Here is a 20,359-nt window from a genome sequence, read left to right on the forward strand (position 1 = left end):
TGACTAAACCTCTGTGTGCCTCACTTATTCCATCTATCACCTCATGAGAATTGTTTTACGTGGGTTGAATCAGCTAATTTTTTGAATACCCCTAAAGCAGTGCCTATCATAGTAAGAAATATGCCCCCTTTGATAAACCAGCATAATAAATAAGTGTCTTGATGCCATTGGAGGCCACAGGAGAGTTTAAATCCATCCAGGGGCTGAGGAAAAAAAACAAAAACACAACCCCTGACTGCAGGTGGGGGATGAGAAGTCTAACAAGGAAAATCTTGTACCAAGTGACGGGTGGGAAAAATGTGACTTCTGAGTGAACAATGTTCAGTATGGCTGGAAGGGTAGAGAGTGCCGGGGGATGGAGAAACAGAAGCTGAGAAGGTGAGTGGTAGCAGGTTGCAGGAGGCCTTGTCTAACACACCAAGCAGCCGGGACCTCATGCCACCAAAGCTTCTTCACCAGCATGTGGCATGGTTGATTGGGCTGAAGAAAGCCCTCTGTACATACTGAAAAGAAACGATGTCTTGGATTTGTGAACATTGATGCTGGGATTGAGGGGTCTGGGGGATAAAGAACACAGACTGGCAATCAGTTGATAGCTGTTGAGGCTGGGTGATGGCTAAATAGGGGTTCAGGATACCATCGTTTCTATGTCTTTGCAATCTTCTGCTATAAACGGTTATCTTGAAAGGGTGACTGGGAGAAAGCTCTTAGGCACCGTGACTCTCTGCTCTCATTAGTCACATGTCTCGGTGTGAAAGGGGGGAAGTCTTGACCATCATAAAAAAAGAATAAGGGGGAGCTGAGGTATGAAGAGACAAGAAGACAAAATGAAGCAGGGAAAAGGCTGGGCTGCCCGACGTCAGTCAGCCTCCATCTCCTCCTGCCCGCTTCCCGCAACCTTACCTGGATATTATGCCTGACACAGATTTGTTTTTTAATTAATTTATGTATTTATTTATGCCTGCCCTGGGTCTTCATTGTTGCACACGGGCTTTCTCTGATTGCAGAGAGCGGGGGCTACTCTTTGTTGAGGTCCACGGGCTTCTCACTACAGCGGTTTCTCTTGTTGTGGCTCATAGGCTCTAGAGCGCAGGTTCCGTAGTTTTGCCCCACGGGCTTAGTTGCTCTGCTGGCATGCGTAACTTCAGCCCCCTGCATTGCAAGGCAGATTCTTAACCACTAGACCACCAGAGAAGCCCTGACACAGATTTTAGCAATCAGCTCTCTGTGCTCTTAAGGCCCAGGCCCCTGGTTTTGACGCTAATGCTTCCCTGGAGTCCCTGCAGACCAAAGTAGTCCACGCACCCCCGGGACTGCCCTAGCCCATTTCATCATCCTGGATAACGAGCGTGTGGTCCAAACAACACCTTTGCTGCTGCCAGGGCAATGGGGGAACGTTGAGAAGCTCTTTTCTAGAGGAGACTGCCAAAAAGAAGGGCAAGGGATGAAGAGGGATGGAGGAAACAGTGTGGCAAGGCTTCCCATGTTAAAAAGCAAGCGGGAAGTTCTCGGTGCTGCTGCCCTCTACAGGCCAAACGGTAGACTGAAGGCGGCCCCACCACAGTGTCCTGAAGATGGGGTCTATCTAACCGGGAAGCCTGGGGATAACGGAAGAGAAACAGGTAGGCGAGGCCCCTGGGCCCAGCTGCAGCTGTAAGATGGCTGGAAAGAGCAGAGGTCCAGCTGCCTTAAGCAAGTGTGATGGCCTATGGGCTTTCTCACCTAAAGGCAAGCCGTACTGGTGCCCCACGCAGGGGGATTTTTCAACGTGTGCAAATGGTTTGGGCTTGTCCTGTGACCCTGGAGCACTGCCTGTCATTTAATGGTCAAAGCCCAGCAATGCTAAATGGCCTGCAAATTGAGGGGAGGTCCTGAACAGTAAATCTTTCATAATCCAAATGCCACATGCTCTCCCCCTGAAAAACACTCCCTTGCCCTTGCTGGGTCCACCTCCACCCCCTCCGCCAGATCACTGTTTCTCAAACACAGGGACTCTGGGGCTCCTACCTATATATTCAGTGAACTCGATAGAACCCAGTTTAGGAAACACTACTTTGAAAGTTAAATGTTACCAGATCTGGAAATTGTTTGACCCTGTGATTGTAAGTACAAATGCAAACGCAGGCACTAAGATTGCATGCTGTTGTTGGTTTTGAGATGGTCATTGATGACCCGGAATAGGTGTTCATTGCTCTTTTTATTTTGAGTGAAATCACAGTTGTTACAATGTTAATAATGAATGTTCACACCCTCAAGCATATGCCTGTGGACCTCCTTGGTGTAAATCAAGGATTCAGATGATTTAATCTTTGCCCACCAAGGTGTTCTGGTTTCCCCAATTCAAGGGCAGCTCCATAAGACTTGAGGGGCAGCACCTGGGAATCTAAAGGCATGTTCTCAGAACTGGTGATGAGACCTAGCAAACTGTGTTCTAGCAGGTTCTCCAGGTGATCCTGATGCTCACTGAGATTTGAGAACCACCGAGCTATAAGGCATAGTCAATCCTTTGAAATGCCGGTGTCTTATTTACCTGAATGACATGCGCATCATGGGAGGCAATGGTTGAGAACACAGAAGTGCAATCTGTGTGCAGAAGCCAGGCCCATAAGACTCAGAAACCCAGGTTCTTTTTTTCTAAGTTCTACTGAGTCTTTATCAGCACTGTCTAAAAGAACTTTCCATGATGATGAAAATGTCCTTTATCCATAGCTACTAGGAACAACATGTGGCTCATGAGCGTTTGAAGTGTGGATGATGCAGCTAAGAAGTAAACCTTTGATTTTTTCAATGTTAATGTCAATAGCCTCGTAAGATTAGTGACTCATCTGTTGCACAGGGGAGGATCTATCATACAGTTTGGTGTAAAAATTCCATCGTGGAAAGCTTCACCCAAAATAATCCTCAGGGAGAAAAGCACAAGAGCATGGGTACAACTAGCAATTAATCATATTACTCATTAATCTTAACGGAGATGGTGACAGATTCTTCTTAACGGTGTCTGAGTTAAGGAAATACAATTAATCAGTGACTCAGATTTAAAGAGGTCTGCCTTCTCTAAATGTTGGCAACCAGCAGAAGCCAGGCACGGCAGCTCTAAGTCCACCAGCTAATGGACTGAATGAGGACAGTGAAGCCAAATGGAGCCATTTCCACAGTTAATCTTTTCTTCTCAACAGACTTTAGAGACTCCCTGTTTTGCTTCTAATCAACTGTTCTTCTAAGCACTGAGAGGACATAGTCAAGTGGTTACTCCATGGAGTCTGACCCCAGCAGTGGATTTAGCGGGAATAACACTGATCTAGCCATCACTCAGTGCTGGGCAAAGTGGTCTTCCAAGATGTCAGGCTAGAGTAGCAAGCCGTATGCAGAGAAAAGGCATGTCACCTGGTTAGCAGCATTGGCATCTGACATTTGGCCATCCAGTGCCCACCGAGATGGGAATCCCAGCCCACGGGGATGTTTAATAACTTTTAAACAGGTGAAAGACCCCCAATTAACGGACCAGTTGAATAAGACTGTCTCCTCTTGCCAGCAAACAGGACCCACTCTGCACTTCTACTCCAAACCTCATTATTTGCCTTTTGAATTGAATGGACCTTTTTGAATGCAGTAAACAAATCAGCTACAATTACAGTGAAGACAAGCCATAGCAGTATTTTCTGCAAAACTAGGGCCTCAGTTAAAACCCTGAGCCTGCAGGGAGATGGTGGAGAAGCAGATAATGAAAACAGGGAGTGAAGGGGCTGAGACAACCCAGGAATGACCAACAAGACTGGAAGAAATTCTGAAAATTGGATATTAGGGCCTATGCAGGGTGAAGCAACAAGAAAGGATGAATGAACAGCAGATGGGGGAAGAAATAAAAAGGGCTATGCAAAACAAGAACACAGTTTTCTTTCTCAAACAACATTGGTCACAAATCCAGACCATGGTCTCTGCCTGGTGCCTTTGCATGCACTGAGCCAACTCTAATGACAGGGCCTGTCTTGGTGACATCTGCCAAAGTCCAGCACACTTCAAATACTAGTCAGTGTGAAGTCCTGGCAACTTTCTAAGCCAGGGCCTCTCAAACTCTCAAGCATATACATTACCTGTGCCTGCATGCATGCTAAGTCACTTCAGGCATGTCCAACTCTTTGCAACCCTATGAACTGTAGCCCTCCAGGCTCCTCTGTCCATGAGATTCTCCAGGCAAGAATACTAGAGTGGGTTGCTGTGCCCTCCTTCAGGGGATCCTCCTGACCCAGAGATGGAACCTGCATTAGCAGGTGGATTCTTTACTGCTGAGCCACCAGGGAAGCCCATATTTTGAGTAACAAATCTTTATTCTCTTGTCAGTCACAAGTGAGCTTGTTTGGTTGAGAATCACACCAGGAAAGTCAAGGACATCTATTTGACCCCATCAGTGGGATCACTGTGTTCTATGGCTGCAAACTGAACCCGCAGGTCCAACTGGTTATCTTGGGTCTTTGTCTCACGTACACACACACCCCTTCTGGACCAGAGGAGATTCAGTGGGAAGGAATACCTATCGGAAGGTCAGCAGATAACACCTGGGCTGCTGCGGGGGAACCCAGCCCTGAGCCACACTGTCCCATCCCTCTGACTCTGCTCTCCCCGCTCCCACCTGCCCGCAAGTTCTTATTACCCCCATTCCCTGGATGCCGACTTTAGAATTGTCTTTTAGACAAAATCACTCAGAAGCAGGATTGCAAACTAGTCCCCTCTCTCCCGCTGACTGGATGATCTGAAGTGGCTGCCTGTGGAGCTAATTTGAGGAAGATGCTGAAACCAGGTTTTGGCTCTGCTGGAAGAACTGTCATACTGGATTAGTGCTGTCTGTAGTGGGGGAGGCGGGGAAAGGGGCAGCGTAACTAGCTCGGGGCGGACTCTAAGCAGGTGTGAAGCTCTCACAGGGAAGCCTGTTAGGTCCCCTCTCTTAACACAGGGCAGAGGGAGGCTGGGAGCCGTGGCAGGGGAAACTCCACAGCTCCTCAGAGCACTCTCAGCATACAGTCACCCCACCCCGCCACCCGCACCCCCGCACTGCTGCTTCCTGGTCGTGGGCTGGGGAATAGGCCCGAGGCCACCTGACTCCTGCTTTGTCAGAAAGGAGTGCTGAGTTAGCTTGTTTAGTTGAGCACCACACCAGGAAAGAAAGTCAAGGACATTAGTTTGTCCATTTTTGGACAAACTAGACCGGCTGCTTGACAAGAGACCCTGCACCCAAAGGACACTCAGTAGGCTGAGCATGGCAGACTCCACATTTTTTAAGAAATCTAAAGAATGGGAAGACCTGGGTTTTTGTCCCATCTCTGCCACTTTTAGAGAAGACCCTTGACTTCAGTTTCTTTATCCCTAACATGGAGTTTAACTAGGTGGCCCCAAATTCCCTTTGTAGATATACAACCTATGAGTCCAGTCTCAGAAGAAATTCAAACAATAGCAGTGGTGCACATTCACAAATTATAGATGCACTTGCTCCCCTTTGGAGCAAACTGGGTTTTTTGGAAGGCATTTTGGTCCCTGGTTAGTGAGTTACTGCTGTTCATATTTCAGGTTCTCTGGGAAGTTTAGGCCATGTCAGAGAACTAGGCTGGCAGGCACTTAGTACTTTCTGCCTGACCAAGAAAGAAGAAGTGTGAAGGCCCTAATTCTTTTTTTTTTTTTTTTTTAACATTTCTGGGAGGAAAACTGCTCTAGGATGAAGGCAGTGATGCTTAAAGAGCAATCCTGACCACCTGTGTGCAAATCCCTATGGAAGGGTAGGGTAAACAACACCATTTTAAACAGAATTATGCCCCACCCCACCCCCATCCATGTGATTCTCATGCACACAGAAGTCTGAGACCCACTCACCTCGGGGTTTCTCTTGTCAGTGATTCACGTGGTGGGAAGGGGCGGGGAAATGTGCTTCACACACAGCTGTTCCCAGACAGCAAATGCTGGAAATTGATTTAATTAGATGCATCTGGTGTTGCCACTGAGGTTGCATACTTTGATGGGTGTTTCTTGCTGAAATAAAAAAAAAGTCCTCACTTAAGAGATCCTATTTTATGGCTATGGCTTTAGCTATGGCTTTATTTTCATTGGTTTCACACCAGGCATTTTAATAAGATGATTTTCTACCTCTGGTTGAAGAAATAGATGTGTGTGTGTGTGTGCAGCTATACAATGTGTTTCAACAAAACCCAGGCACAGTTTGAATGTTGATGTATTTCAAAGGCAGGGCATGCTGTCATAAAATCAAGCATGCGATATGACCAGCAGCTTGATGGTCGTGAGGTCCATGGATCACTCCAACTGCCTTTAGACGTGAAAAAGCAGAAATGTCAAAGACGCAGCACTGCCCTAGGTTTTGACTTGTTGAAGTGCTTTACCTGGAGTGGCTAAATTTCCATGATATAGAACATAAAAGTGTTACTTAGCAGAAGGAAAAGAGACGAAGAGAAGGAAACAATGTCTTAACTGCACTTATCACAATTTCCTGTCTCTCAGACCAGATTATGAGCTATGAAAGGCAGTGAGACAGACTGTTTGCAAAATTTGCCACCATCATTCCCCTGCTTGTTGCCAAGTCTCTTGGCCATGACAGTGAGGAGGTATTCCCTCTTTCCCCAGGATCTGGCCTGGACTTGTAACTTGATTTATTCTGATTTGACCAATAGAATGACTATTTATGTCAGTTTCATGCCTAAGCCTTGAGACTTGACAGCCTTCCCCTCATTCTCTTGGAATCTTCCTAGATGCTATGTAAGTCCAGGCCACACTGCCAGAGGCTGAGGGGTATGGAGCCAGAGATGCCATCCTAGCTTAGGCCCTCAGGCCAGCCAGCCTTGACTGACCCCACAGCTGACCACAAACCCTGAGTAGACTCAGCCAAGGCCGGAAGAACTGGTCAGCTGAACCCCACCCAAATTGTTCACCCAGAGTCTTGTAAACTAAACATTTAGTTTTTGTCTTAAGCCACTATGTTTTGGGGGTGTTTGTTATACAGCCAAAGCTAACTGATACATGGGAAGGTTGTATATGTGTTTTATTTAACTTTATCTCCACCCAGCATGGTGCTTGGCACTCAAATGATGAACGTATGAATGAAGAAATGCAGAGATTAATTAGCCTTTAAATGCTTGGATGCTCCACATTCTGTGGAATAAAACATTTTTCTTTGAGCTATAAAAATAAGAACATTGCAGAACACTGCCTTTTTGACAGCAGCAATATCTCTGTTATTAAATAACAGACTGGGAACTGGATACCTCCTGCTCTGAAGTCTGAGGCACACGCTTTTAATTCTCTAAAGAACCCAACCATTAAGTAATTACTTTTTGAAACTGCCTTCTCTGGAAATCCACTTCTTTAACCTATCCACGAGCAACCCTGCAAGGCAGACTGTCCCCACATCCCAGAAATGAGCTCCCTGTGGTGTGTTCCCTTTTGCAGAATTACTGGCTACATCTACTCAGGAACATAATCAGAGGCTGTGAGAAATGGGGTGAGGTGTCTGAGCATGCTTACCTACCACCTCCAGATTCTGACAGTCACCATCCTGCTGTTCATAAAAGAGTTAAGTCCATACAGACTTGGTCAGAATTCAAGGCTCCAACCAGGCAGGTGGCATGTGGGTATCAAGATCCATGAAAAAAAAAAAAAGAATATCAAGGAATGAAAAAATAAGATCTTAAGCAATAGCTTCACTGCACATTTGTTTCTGTACTTAATATTCATGAACTGTTAATGTTGCCAAGAACAAGGATGGAATTCATGTAATCCTGACTGTTCAAGATAGGGCTCTACTATTATTACTGTGTAATTACTTGACTTCTTTTACTACTTACTTGTATTTCCATCCTCTTGAGAAACCTGTATGCAGGTTAGGAAGCAACAGTTAGAACTGGACATGGAACAACAGACTGGTTCCAAATAGGAAAAGGAGTACGTCAAGGCTGTATATTGTCACCCTGCTTATTTAACTTATATGCAGAGTACATCATGAGAAACACTGGGCTGGATGAAGCACAAGCTGGAATCAAGATTGCTGGGAGAAATATCAATAACCTCAGATATGCAGATGACACCACCCTTCTGGTAGAAAGTGAAAGGAACTAAAAAGCCTCTTGATGAAAGTGAAAGAGGAGAGTGAAAAAGTTGGCTTAAAGCTCAACATTCAGAAAACTAAGATCATGGCATCTGGTCCCATCACTTAATGGCAAATAGATGGGGAAACAGTGGAAACAGTGTCAGACTTTATTTTTGGGGGCTCCAAAATCACTGCAGATGGTGATTGCAGCCATGAAATTTAAAGATGCTTACTCCTTGGAAGGAAAGTTATGACCAACCTAGATAGCATATTATAAAGCATAGACATTACTTTGCCAACAAAGGTCCGTCTAGTCAAGGCTATGGTTTTTCCAGTAGTCATGTATAGATGTGAGAGTTGGACTATAAAGAAAGCTGAGCACCGAAGAATTGATGCTTTTGAAGTGTGGTGTTGGAGAAGACTCTCGAGAGTCCCTTGGACTGCAAGGAGATCCAACCAGTCCATCCTAAAGGAGATCAGTCCTGGGTGTTCATTGGAAGGACTGATGTTGAGACTGAAACTCCAATACTTTGGCCACCTCATGCAAAGAGCTGACTCATTGGAAAAGACCCTGATGCTGGGAAGGATTGGGGGCAGGAGGAGAAGGGGACGACAGAGGATGAGATGACTGGATGGCATCACGACTCGATGAACATGAGTCTGGGTCGACTCCGGGAGTTGGTGATGGACAGGGAGGCCTGGCGTGCTACGATTCATGGGGTCACAAAGAGTCGGACACGACTGAGCGACTGAACTGAAACTGACTGAACTGTATTTCCAGTATTCATGAAATCTTCATTTATATCTTAGGCCTTCATTTGGATGGAATCTACCATTTGTAGGTTAACACTGGTTATTAGGTTTCTTGTATCACTGGCCTCTAACAAAGTAGTACATGTCTCCCAGAAAAATCATGAAGGAAGACACAGAAAAGATAACTAATCTGGATCTTCTTGGAAGAACTTAATAATGCATAGCTCGGGACCTCCTGAGCTCGCTTAGGAAGGAAGAGTGTGGAGAAGTCCAATATATGCATATTTGCACAGGGGGCCATGCCTCTTAAAATAGCTTCTAGTCACAGAAAGGCCTGGAGGAACAGTGGGCAACTGAAGCACTCATGCTCAGTCATGTCCGACTCTTTGTGACCCCTTGGACTATAGCCAACCAGGCTCCTCTGTCCATGGGATTTCCCAGGTGAGAATACTGGAGTGGGTTGCCGTTTGTTTCTCCAGGGGATCTTCCCAACCCAGGGATCGAACCCTCGTCTCCTGGGTTGGCAGAAGGATTCTTTACCGCTGAACCATCAGGAAAGCCCCAGAAAACTGAAGACCCATCTTGAAAAGTGCAGGTGCTTTGGGAACAGACCAAGGTTCAACTCTGCTGTTCAACACAGAAATTCCTCTTGGAGGAATCTAGTCTGCAAGCACACAAAGGATATTCATGGAGAGTTACTGCAGTGGCATTTTTAACAATAAAAACCAGAAAACCTAAGTGTCCAACAGTAGGATATGTAGTTGAATAAACGGCACATTTATTCAGTGGGATTACTATGTAGACCTTAAAAGGAATGGAGCATTTCTAGTTGTGCTGCTGTGGAAAGAACTTAGTCGCATTGTTAAGAGAAAAGAATAAAGTGCAGGAAAATTGTGCGTGCTCCCATCCATGCATATGCAGGGAAAATTGTGTCAAGATAAACAAGGAACTCTCGATCATGCTTACATGCAGAAAGTAGGACTAGGTTAGAACGTTTTTTCCTAGCCCAGGACTAAGAATGAGAATTTCTCTTTCTCATTTCCCCTTTTGTTTACTGTTCCAATTGTTCTCATGTGTGCATGCTATCTTTGTAATCGAAAAATAGAATCCTACTTCTGTCACCTAATGACTGCAGGGTGGACATGACCCTCCACGCCAACCCCTCCCCGTATTCCTGCCCCTTTGCACTATAACTGTGCAGCTGCTCCCAACAGTAAGCTGCTCACCATCCCTTGAATCTAGGCAGTCCTCATGCCCTGCTTTAACTGAGGTTATGACAGAAGTGACAGTACTAGTTCCTAGCGGAGGTATCAAGAGGCCTCGCATCCATCCAGACTTCCAAGAGGAATCCTGCCAAGCTGCCATGTAAACCAGCTTAGCTGTCCTACTGGAGGATGGAAGAGGTCATGTGATGGGTTGTGTCCTACTCCCAACACCCCAGCTGACGGCCAGTCTCTAGGACTGTGAGCTAAACAAATGGTTATTCTTAGCCACCGATTTGGGGGATGGTTTGTAACAAACTACAAGCTAACTGGTATGCCCACCATGTGACCTTGGGAAGAATGTGTTTCCTCTTCTGTGAAATGGGAAGAACTACACAAACTACATAAGGTTTTTGCAAAAGTTTTGGTGTGATTAGGTTTAGAGCATGCTATGGACTGTAGCCCACCAGGTTCCTCTGTCCATGGGATTCTCCAGGCAAGAATACTGCAGTGGGTTGCCATGCCCTCCTCCAGGGGATCTTCCCGACCCAGGGATTGAACATGTGTCTCTTAATGTCTCCTGCTTTGGCAGGCAAGTTCTTAATCACTAGCACCTACCTGGGAAGCCCTTGGGTATAGAACATACTCAAATTTTCCCCTTCCTCTGCCCAATCCTAGAATATGAATCTTGAAGGATGGAACAGGAAGGAGGTAGCACCCAGGCACAGACCTGGGCTGAAAGAGCCATAATCAAGGGGGGTGTGTGTGTGGGTGTGTGGACAGACTTGGAACACTGAGTAAAGTCTTCCTGGTTGGTTCCTATAGAAAGAGTTCTGTCAGCCCAGTGACAGGACCGGCAAGGCTATGCCCTTAGACCACCTCCCAACAGACCCAGAAGTGGAGAGAAAGCACCGGGACCTTTCTAAGCAGGATCACCCTGGAGGTCAGCTCGAGGCAAGGAAAGGGTTACAAGATCCCTAATCAGCCTCTGCGGCAGCAGTCACAGCTCCAGCCCCTCACTCATCATGTTAGATGCCTGCATTGCAGACACACCAGCCCTTTTTCCCCCAAAGTCTGACAACCCCATGGAATATCATGCAGTAGCCACAGAAGATCCAACCTCCACGTCTCCGGACACTCTGAGTCAGGGACTCTGAGCTACTCTGCTCCCTTAGATGAACTTCTCGGAGAAAGATGTGATGCTCATGTGTCCTGTGCCCAGTCGCTTCAGTCGTGTCTGACTCTGCAACCCCATGGACTGTAGCCCGCCAAGCTCCTCTGTCCATGGGATTCTCCAGGCAAGAATACTGGAGTGGGTTGCCATTTCCTTCTCCAGGGGGTCTTTCTGACCCAGGGATCAAACCTGTGTCTCCTGCATTGCAGGCAGATTCTTTACCACTGAGCTACTTGGGAAGCCCTTAATAAATGCAGCTACTGAGTACTTATAAACAAGTACTATCTCACGGGCTCTGAAATGTAGCTGCATGTTGGAATTAGCTAGAGAGATGTTTTTAATTTTTTTTTAATATTTTTCAATTACCTGCCCCAGAACATTTCCTGAGAGGAGGTGTCATTTTTTAACATTTATTTTAATTTATTTGGCTGCCCCAAGTCTTAGTTGCAGCAAACGGGATCTTCAGTCTTCACTGAGGCATGTGAGGTCTTTTAGTTGCGGCTTGTGGGAACTAGTTCCCTGACCAGGGACAGAATCCAGCTCCCTGGTACTGGGAATGTGGAGTCTTAGCCCTTGGACCACCAGGGAAATCCCAAGAGACTTTTTAAGTTTTGATGGATAGCTCCCAAAGCCAGAAGTTTTGATTGAACACATCTGGGTGGTGCTCAGCACTCTATTTTTGAAACTCTTCCAGTGATTCTAATGCACAGCCATTAGGACCCATGGTCCTATCTCATCTAATCATCCTCAGGAGATAGACTATGTCATTTTCCCCATGGTGCAAAACTGTTGTGCAAATTTCCCTGTTAGAACAGTGTGGTGATCTGCTGCTCATTTGTAAAAGAAAGAAGTCAAGGTGGAGTTTACCAGCTGTCAGGTTTGCTCAGCGTCTTGGGATGGAGACTCATGTGGGTTTAACCCAGACCATGAAGGATGGGGCTGTTCTGTCTTCCCAGGGTAGAAGCACAAGGGCATGGTGAGCAAAAGAAGAATAGAAAAAGAGGAAGACTAGGTGATTCAGCTGAGGAAGGAGAACAGAGGGAATGCTGGGGATTTCCCTGGTGGTCCAGAGGTTAAGACTCTGAGCTTTCAACGCAGAGGGCATGGGTTCGATCCCCTGGTCAGGGAACTAGATTCCACATGCTGCAACTAAAGATCCCATGTCTGCAACTAAGACCTGGCACAGACAAATAAATATTTAAAAACAAAACTGAATGCTGACAAACACTTCCCATCTCCTGCCGCCCTTTTAATAATTCTCTGTGTTCTCCAGAACAAAATATATTCTACATACAGACAGATGCCTCTGTTAACAGCTGCAGTAGTTGGTTTCAAAGGCAAGAGGGAAAGTATGAAAGACACTTTTAGGTATTTTTTTTTTCTCAAATTTGTTGAGCCAATGTCATAAGAATATATGTTACTAAAATTTTACTCAAGCAGCAGCTGGGTCTCTCTGAGATGGGGACAGCGTTAAACAGCACACCCAGTCACCACAACAGACATGGCCTCTGTTGACTAAAAAGATGCACAACATGAGTTGCTAGTCAAGTTTTAGTTGGGGCAAAATGAGGACTGCAACCCAGGAGACAGCACTTCAGCTCTAAGAGACTGCACCAAAGAGGTAGTGGGGGAAGGTTAATATATAAGATTTTGGTGAAGGGGGAGTTCAGTGCAGTCAAGTGCTTACTTTATAAAAGGTTTTCTGCTAGTCACAAGGAGCTGATGTCATCAAGAAGAGATTTAGTGATTTTCTAGATATGAGGAGATGCTAGGATTGGGATCATGAAATCAGTTCCTAAAAATGTCTAACTACCTAAAGATCTGTTCCACCAGCTTCCCTGGAGCACAGGGTGCCTCAGTCACCACCCTGAACTCCCTCAGGGGGTGCTGAAGGTGGGCAGCTGCACAGGGTTCAGTCTCCACAGAGGCAGATGGCAAATGCCCTTGTTGTTGCTCAGTCGCTGGCAAATGCTCTTCGCAAGTGACAATTTGTGTTGACACCTTCAAGGGAACAACTCGGAGGTCATCCACCAAGGAATAGGGGGTCGAGGAAAGGGAAGCTTCTTCAGTTCCAGAGTTGCCTGAGATCTAGTTCAATCCAATCATTTTTCTTCGATTCCTTCTGCATTCACAGGCCTCCCTTGGTTTTAAGTAACAGAGCCTGGCTTGAGGTAGAGTCAGCAAAAATTTATTGAAATGCCACAGGAGGGTCTCACCTCACAGGACCTGGGAGGCAGTAATGGAGGTGGTGGTTTGCCAGTGTAAGTTGCCAGCTCCTGCTCCAGAATCACCTTGAATACTTAAAATGCCAGTTGTCCTGACCCACTGAGTCAGAATCTCCAGGACTGGTGACAAAACATCACTGTTTTCTCTTAAAAGCCTCCTCAGATGTTTCTAACATGCAACAAGGTTGAGAACTATGGGCCTAAAGTGAGAACAAAAAAAAAGCTGAAATGTATTGAATATGCTGTGCTAAGCCTAATTATGTGTGTGTGTGAGCGTTCAGTCGTGTTCAACTCTTTGCGACACTGTGGACTGTAGCCCGCCAGTCTCCTCTGTCCATGGGATTTCCCAGGCAAGAATACTGGAGTGGGTTGCCATTTCCTTCTCCAGAGGATCTTCCTGACCCAGGGATCGAACCTGGGTCTCTTATCTCCTGCAGTGGCAGGCGGATTCTTTACCACTAGCAACTCATTTACATTTCACAACCTGGTGAAGTGGGTTCAATTTTCTCCACTTCACAGGTGTGAAAGCTGAAGTACGTGGAGGCTTAAGTAGTCCAAGAAGGCTTCATGGGACCCAAAGTGGGTCTTGAAGGCTGCGGGTCCTGGAGAATAGCTGGGGAAGCATTGAGGGGTCATAGGAACAGGGCAACAGATCAGGAAGGAGCAGGGGCCAGTGGGAGGCAACATTGGGTAGCAGACAATCAGGTGATAAAGAGACCTGAGGGGACTTCCCTGGTGTTCCAGTGGTTAAAAATCCACTTTCCAATGCAGGGGATGCAGGTTCGAATCCTGGTCTAGGAACTAAGATCCCACATGCCACCACGAAGAGCCAGCACAGCTTAAAAAAAAAAAAAAAAACTTTAAATAAAATAAAAACTGTTTAAATAAAAAACTCTGGGACACTCATCTAGAGTGACGACTTCCTCACTGTGGAGGGGACAGCCTCCACACAAGTCTCTGTGTGGCAACCATGTGCCAACTGAGAACAAGGAGTAAGGTAGTAGTACTATTTTTAACCAACACTCAATAGAAGAGTTTGTGTCAGTAGAACACCATCTCTAAGACCAGAATTTGGCTCATGGCAAAGCTGATACCCCCACTTATAAAGAATGATTCCAGGAAACTTAAGGTCAGTGAGGGCTAAAAAAAAAAAAAAAAAAAAAAGCTTTATTATGGACCATATACAGAGAGCAACTCTCAACCTTCTCATGACTTTAAAATGTGCAGTAGCTCTGTCCACTGAAAAGGGCTAACAGTGATAACCAAACCACTAGCAGTGATCATTCCTAGAACCTAGATTAGGCTTTGAAATACACCTCACTAAAATAAAAACAGGTAAACAGCGTTTCTTTGAGTAACGGCTGAGTGTGAGTCTGGGTAGGAAACAGACAGAAGGACAATACACTGTCCTACTGGTAACAAGAAAATGGCCAATTACTAGGATCCTATCAGAAAAATTCAAGAATCAACTTGAGGCTTTCACTGGCCCAAGATGGAACAAATTGAGTATAAGTGATAACAACTGTGCTGGCTTTGAAGCCCATCAAATATGTTTAAATCCATGAGTTCATAATTACATACATCCAGTCCTTTCTGAAGGATGGTAAGGAACCAAGTTTTTAATCTTGAAGAGCAGTAAAGGGAAAGAATCAAAGATTGATCCTGCCTACCTTATATGGTCTTTATCACTGGGTAACCAATAGTATATATGGGGAATTTTCTCTTTATGAAGTACTCCAGCTATTAAATGAAAAAGAAGTGATAGGATATCACCATTTTGCAAACCTCAGTGAATTTTCATCCACCCATTTACAGGTCACTACTTTCTTATCCCCAGAATACCACTGTTGTCCTCACCAAGGGTAGAGGTGCTCTCCTTTCAGGGTTACAACTCACCAGCATCACTCTTCTTTCATTGAAAAAATATATATATTTTAAATAAAACACAGGTAACAATATAAATGTGTGACTTGATGAATTATTCCAAGGCAATTGCCTTTAGGTCATGACACAGACCACTGCAGCCACCCCAGAAGCCCACCTAGGTCCCTCATTCCCAACCACAGTTCCCCCCCTTTCTCCCCCAACAGATCAGCAAAATCCCACCCCATTAGGTGTTTTTTCAGCCAAATGTGTATCTATAGACACTGTGGTTTAGTTGGAATATTTTAAAAGCTTTGATATGCCTTTTAAGTCTCTTCCAATCTTGTATCTTATAATCTGGAAGCTTCCCTATTTTTCTTTAAATCTATCTGTGGAAGAACCTGGTCCATTTGATCTGTACAGGTTCCCACAGTCTAGATGTGCTGACTGCATATTCATGAATACATCACAAAGTGCCTTCAAATTGGTAGCTTGATTGGTAGCTTGACTGAGGTTTGATTCTCTTGGCAAAACCACAGGAGGCAGAAAACGTCTGGTCTCCTTCCATCCTTTTTTATGATGAAAGCAGCCATCAATCCTTAATGCCTGTACCTAGCTTAGGGCAGCAAATGAAGTCACATTCCTTTTAATAGTCAAACCACTTGACTCTGAGCCCTTATCTCACCTCTCTTTCTTCTCTTGCACAGGGGTCCTCCCTTCTGGGAAATCTCATAGTCTCCTTGAGGGTTTCCTTTGTCCAAGGGTCAAGATCCCCCTGGAGGAGGCAATGGCAAGCCACTCCAGTATTCTTGCCTGGGAAATCCAATGGACACAGGAGCCTGGCGGGCTACAGTACATGGAGTCACAAAGAGACTGAGCACACACATACGCACCAGGAGAGAAAACCAGGAATCCTGGTTCTTTGGCTGTTGCCGCTGCTTTGGCCACAAGGTGTCGCCACTGGTCACAGAGTGTTGTTTTTCAGTGTCCGACTGAACAACAAAAGTCCTGTCCGACTGCCACCCCAGGCTTCCCTGTCCTTCACTATCTCCCGTAGTTTGTTCAAACTCATGTCCATTGAGTTGGTGATGCCATCCAACCATCTCATCCTCTGTCATCCTCTTCCCCTTCTGCATTCAAGCTTTCCAGCATCAGAGGCTTTTCCAATGAGTCGGCTCTTCACATCAGGTGGCCAAAGTATTGGAGCTTCAGCATGAGTCCTTCCAATGAATATTCAGCTTTGATTTTCTTTAGGATTGACTGATTTGAGTTTCTTGCTGTCCAAGGGACTCGAGTAGTCTCTAGCACCACAATTTGAAAGCATCAATTCCCCAGTGCTCAGCCTTCTTTATGGTCCAACTCTCACATCTATACTTGACTACTGGGAGGGTGTTCAGTGTGGGTGGTGTGCATTTTGGAAGGAGAGAAGGGAGCCTAGAAAGGGGCCAGGTGATGGAGTTCTTAAATGTGGAGGTGTGTTCAGTTGACTTGGAGGGATCTGGTCAGAGTGCTGCAAATATGAAAAGAAAGTTAGTCGCTTAGTGGTGTCTGACTCTTTGTGACCTCCTGGACTGTAGCCCACCGGGCTCCTCTGTCCATGGAGTTCTCCAGGCAAGAATACTGGAGTGAGGAGCCATTCCCTCCTCCAGGAGATCTTCCCAACCCAGGGATCAAACCTGAGTCTCCTGCATTGCAGGCAGATTCTTTACCATCTGAGCTGCAAGAGTATTCAAAAATGTCTCTCAGCATTTACATCAGCAAGGTCGCTTGTCACCAGCTTAGTGTCATCCATTTGTTGTTGAACTCATTCATGTGTCCAACACACAGAAAGGACAAACAAGTAGAAACAGAGTTGGGAACAGAGAAAAATATATTGCAAGAAACAAGAAAGAACAGGCAGCTCATGCTCAAAAGACCCAAAGTTCCCAACTGATAGTTTTCTGGGAATATTTTGGATTTTTTTCAATATTTATTTATGTGGCTGCACAGGTCTTAGTTGTGCATGCGGGATCTTTAGTTGCAATAGCAGCATCGATATTTTTTTTAGTTGCAGCATGCAGGATCTAGTTCCCTGACCAGGGATTGAACCTGGGCCCCCACATAGGGAGCACAGAGTCTTAGCCAGTGAGTCACCAGGGAAGTTCCAGGAATGCCTTATCTTAACCTCCAGTGACAGAGCCTGATACACACATGTCTACATGGCTCATGTTCTTGGGAGAGATATGTAGTCATGCTTCCATCCTTAGAGAAAATTGTTACCTGAAAAACTGGGTTCACCTTCTTTTGGTGGGAATGCAAATTGATACAGCCACTATGGAGAATAGTATGGAGATTCCTTAAAAAACTAGGAATAAAACTACCATACGACTCAGCAATCCCACTACTGGGCATATGTCCTGAGGAAACCATAATTGAAGTTGAAAAAGACACATGTACCCCAATGTTCATTGCAACACTGATTACAATAGCAGGACATGGAAGCAACCTAGATGTCCATTGACAGATGAACCCAATAAGAAGATGTGATACATATATACAATGGAACATTACTCAGCTATAAAAAGGAATGCATTTGAGTCAGTTCTAATCAGGTGGACAAACCTAGAACCTATTACACAAAGGGAAGTAAATCAGAAAGAGAAAAATCGTATATTAATGCATATATGTGGAATCTAGAAAGATGGTACTGATGAAACTATTTGCAGGGCAGCAGTGGAGATGCAGACATAGAGAATGGACTTGTGGACATGGCTGAGGGAAGGAGAGGGTGGGATGAATGGAGAGAGTAGCATGGAAACATATACACTACCACATGTAAAACACATAGCCAGCGGGAATTTGCTCTATGACTCAGGGAGCTCAAACCAGTGCTCTGTGACAACCTAGAGGGATGGGAGGTGGGGGGGAGGAGACATAAGTATACCTGTGGCTGATTCATATTGATGTACGGCAGATACCAACACAATATTGTAAAGTAGTTCAGTTCAGTTCAGTCACTCAGTCGTGTCTGACTCTTTGCGACCCCGTGGATCACAGCACGCTAGGCTTCCCTGTCCATCACCAACTCCCAGAGATTACTCAAACTCATGTCCATAGGGTCAGTGATGCCATCCAATCATCTCATCCTCTGTCGTCCCTTTCTCCTCCCGCCTTCAATCTTTCTCAGCATCAGGATCTTTTCCAATGAGTCAGTTCTTCACATCAAGTGGCCAAAGGATTGGAGTTTCAGCTTCCACATCAGTCCTTCCAATGAACACCCAGGACTGATTTCCTTTAGGATGGACTGGTTGGATCTCCTTGCAGTCCAAGGGACTCTCAAGAGTCTTCTCCAACACCACAGTTCAAAAGCATCAGTTCGACGCTCAGCTTTCTTTATAGTCCAACTCTCATATCCACACACGACTACTGGAAAAACCATAGCTTTGAATAGACAGACCTTTGTTGGCAAAGTAATGTCTCTGCTTTTTAATATGCTGTCTAGATTGGTCATAGCTTTTCTTCTGAGGAGCAAGTGTCTTTTAATTTCAAGGCTGAAGTCACCATCTGCAGTGATTTTGGAGCTGAAAAAAATAAAGTCTGTCACTGTTTCCATTGTTTCCCCATCTATTTGCCATAAAGTGATGGGACTGGATGCCATGATCTTAGTTATCTGAATGTTGAGTTTTAAGCCAACTTTTCAGTCTCCTCTTTCATTTTCATCAGGAAGCTCTTTAGTTCTTCTTCACTTTCTGCCATAAGGGTGGTGTCATCCACATATCTGAGGTTATTGATATTTCTCCTGGCAATCTTGATTCCAGCTTGTGTTTCTTCCAGCCCAGCATTTCTCATGATGTACTCTGCATATAAGTTAAATAAGCAGGGTGACAATATACAGCCTTGACATATTCCTTTCCCCATTTGGAACCATTCTGTTGTTCCATCTCCAGTTGTAACTGTTGCTTCCTGACCTGCATACAGATTTCTCAAGAGGCAGATCAGGTGGTCTGGTATTCCCATCTTTTTCAGAATTTTCCACAGTTTGTTGTGATCGACACAGTCAAAGGCTTTGGCGTAGTCAATAAAGCACAGGTATATGTTTTTCTGGAATTCTCTTGCTTTTTCGATGATCCAGCGGATGTTAGCAATTTGATCTCTGGTTTCTCTGCCTTTTCTAAATCTAGTTTGAACATCTGGAAGTTCATGGTTCACCGACTGTTGAAGCCTGGCTTGGAGAATTTTGAGCATTATTTTGCTAGCAGGCGAGATGAGTGCAATTGTGCAGTAGTTTGAACATTCTTTGGCATTGCCTTTCTTTGGGATTGGAATGAAAGCTGAACTTTTCCAGTCCTGTGGCCACTGCTGAGTTTTCCAAATTTGCTGGCACATTGAGTGCAGCACTTTAACAGCATCATCTTTTATGATTTGAAATAGCTCAACTGGAATTCCATCACCTCCACTAGCTTTGATCATAGTGATGCTTCTTAAGGCCCACTTGACTTCGCATTCCAGGATGTCTGGCTCTAGGTGAGTGATCACACCATCATGGTTATTTGGTCATGAAGATCTTTTTTGTATAGTTCTTTAGTGTATTCTTGCCACCTCTTCTTAATATCTTCTGCTTCTGTTAGGTCCATATCATTTCTGCCTTTTATCGTGTCCATATTTGCATGAAATGTCCCCTTGGTATCTCTAATTTCCTTGAAGATATCTCTAGCCTTTCCCATTCTATTGTTTTTTTCCTTCAATTAAAAATAAACGAAAAAAAACTGGGTTCACTTGGCAGGTGTCGAACCAAGAGACACAACCAAGCCAAGGAGCAAGAGAAGGCAGGATTTATTACTTGCAGCAAGTAAAGAGAATACCTGGGATCTCTCCCAATGCAGTATCTCCCCAAACAGCAAAACTGGGGAAGTTTTAAGCTAAAGGGTAGATGCATATTCATGAAGAAGCTTGGGCCATAGAGTCCAAACTTCAGTGGACTGAAATCAGTTGGATCAGAAAAGGTGAACATTATCATCCCTTAGGTTCCAGTTCTGGTGACTGAGTGCCTGAGGGGGATTAAATTCTGCAAATCAGCTCAAGA

The 20,359-nt window shown here is 45.1% G+C and overlaps 1 protein-coding gene across 9 annotated transcripts in view; it reads right to left on the minus strand.

The window, feature by feature from the left end:
- Window positions 1–926: 926 nt before the first annotated feature.
- Window positions 927–20,359, minus strand: part of ACER2 (alkaline ceramidase 2) — a 71,533-nt gene continuing 52,100 nt past the window's right edge. For 2 of the 9 annotated variants that reach the window (XR_014056277.1, XM_081498847.1), the window contains 2 exons: window positions 15,105–15,174; window positions 13,384–14,272 (listed from right to left, as the gene is read on the minus strand). Coding sequence is in view for 3 of the 9 variants with exons in the window: in XM_081498847.1 (XP_081354973.1) it covers window positions 15,106–15,174 (69 nt within the window). In the remaining 6 variants the exon portion in view is untranslated. Of the gene's footprint in view, window positions 1,153–5,859; window positions 6,016–7,518; window positions 7,553–13,383; window positions 14,273–15,104; window positions 15,175–20,359 lie in introns of those variants that run through there. The other 7 variants (XM_081498925.1, XM_081498869.1, XR_014056293.1 and 4 more) reach the window with 6 other exon arrangements.

The sequence above is a fragment of the Giraffa tippelskirchi genome, chromosome 1 (assembly GCF_054371585.1).
Source record: "Giraffa tippelskirchi isolate mGirTip1 chromosome 1, T2T-mGirTip1v1.2.pri, whole genome shotgun sequence".
Taxonomy (NCBI): Eukaryota; Metazoa; Chordata; class Mammalia; order Artiodactyla; family Giraffidae; genus Giraffa; species Giraffa tippelskirchi.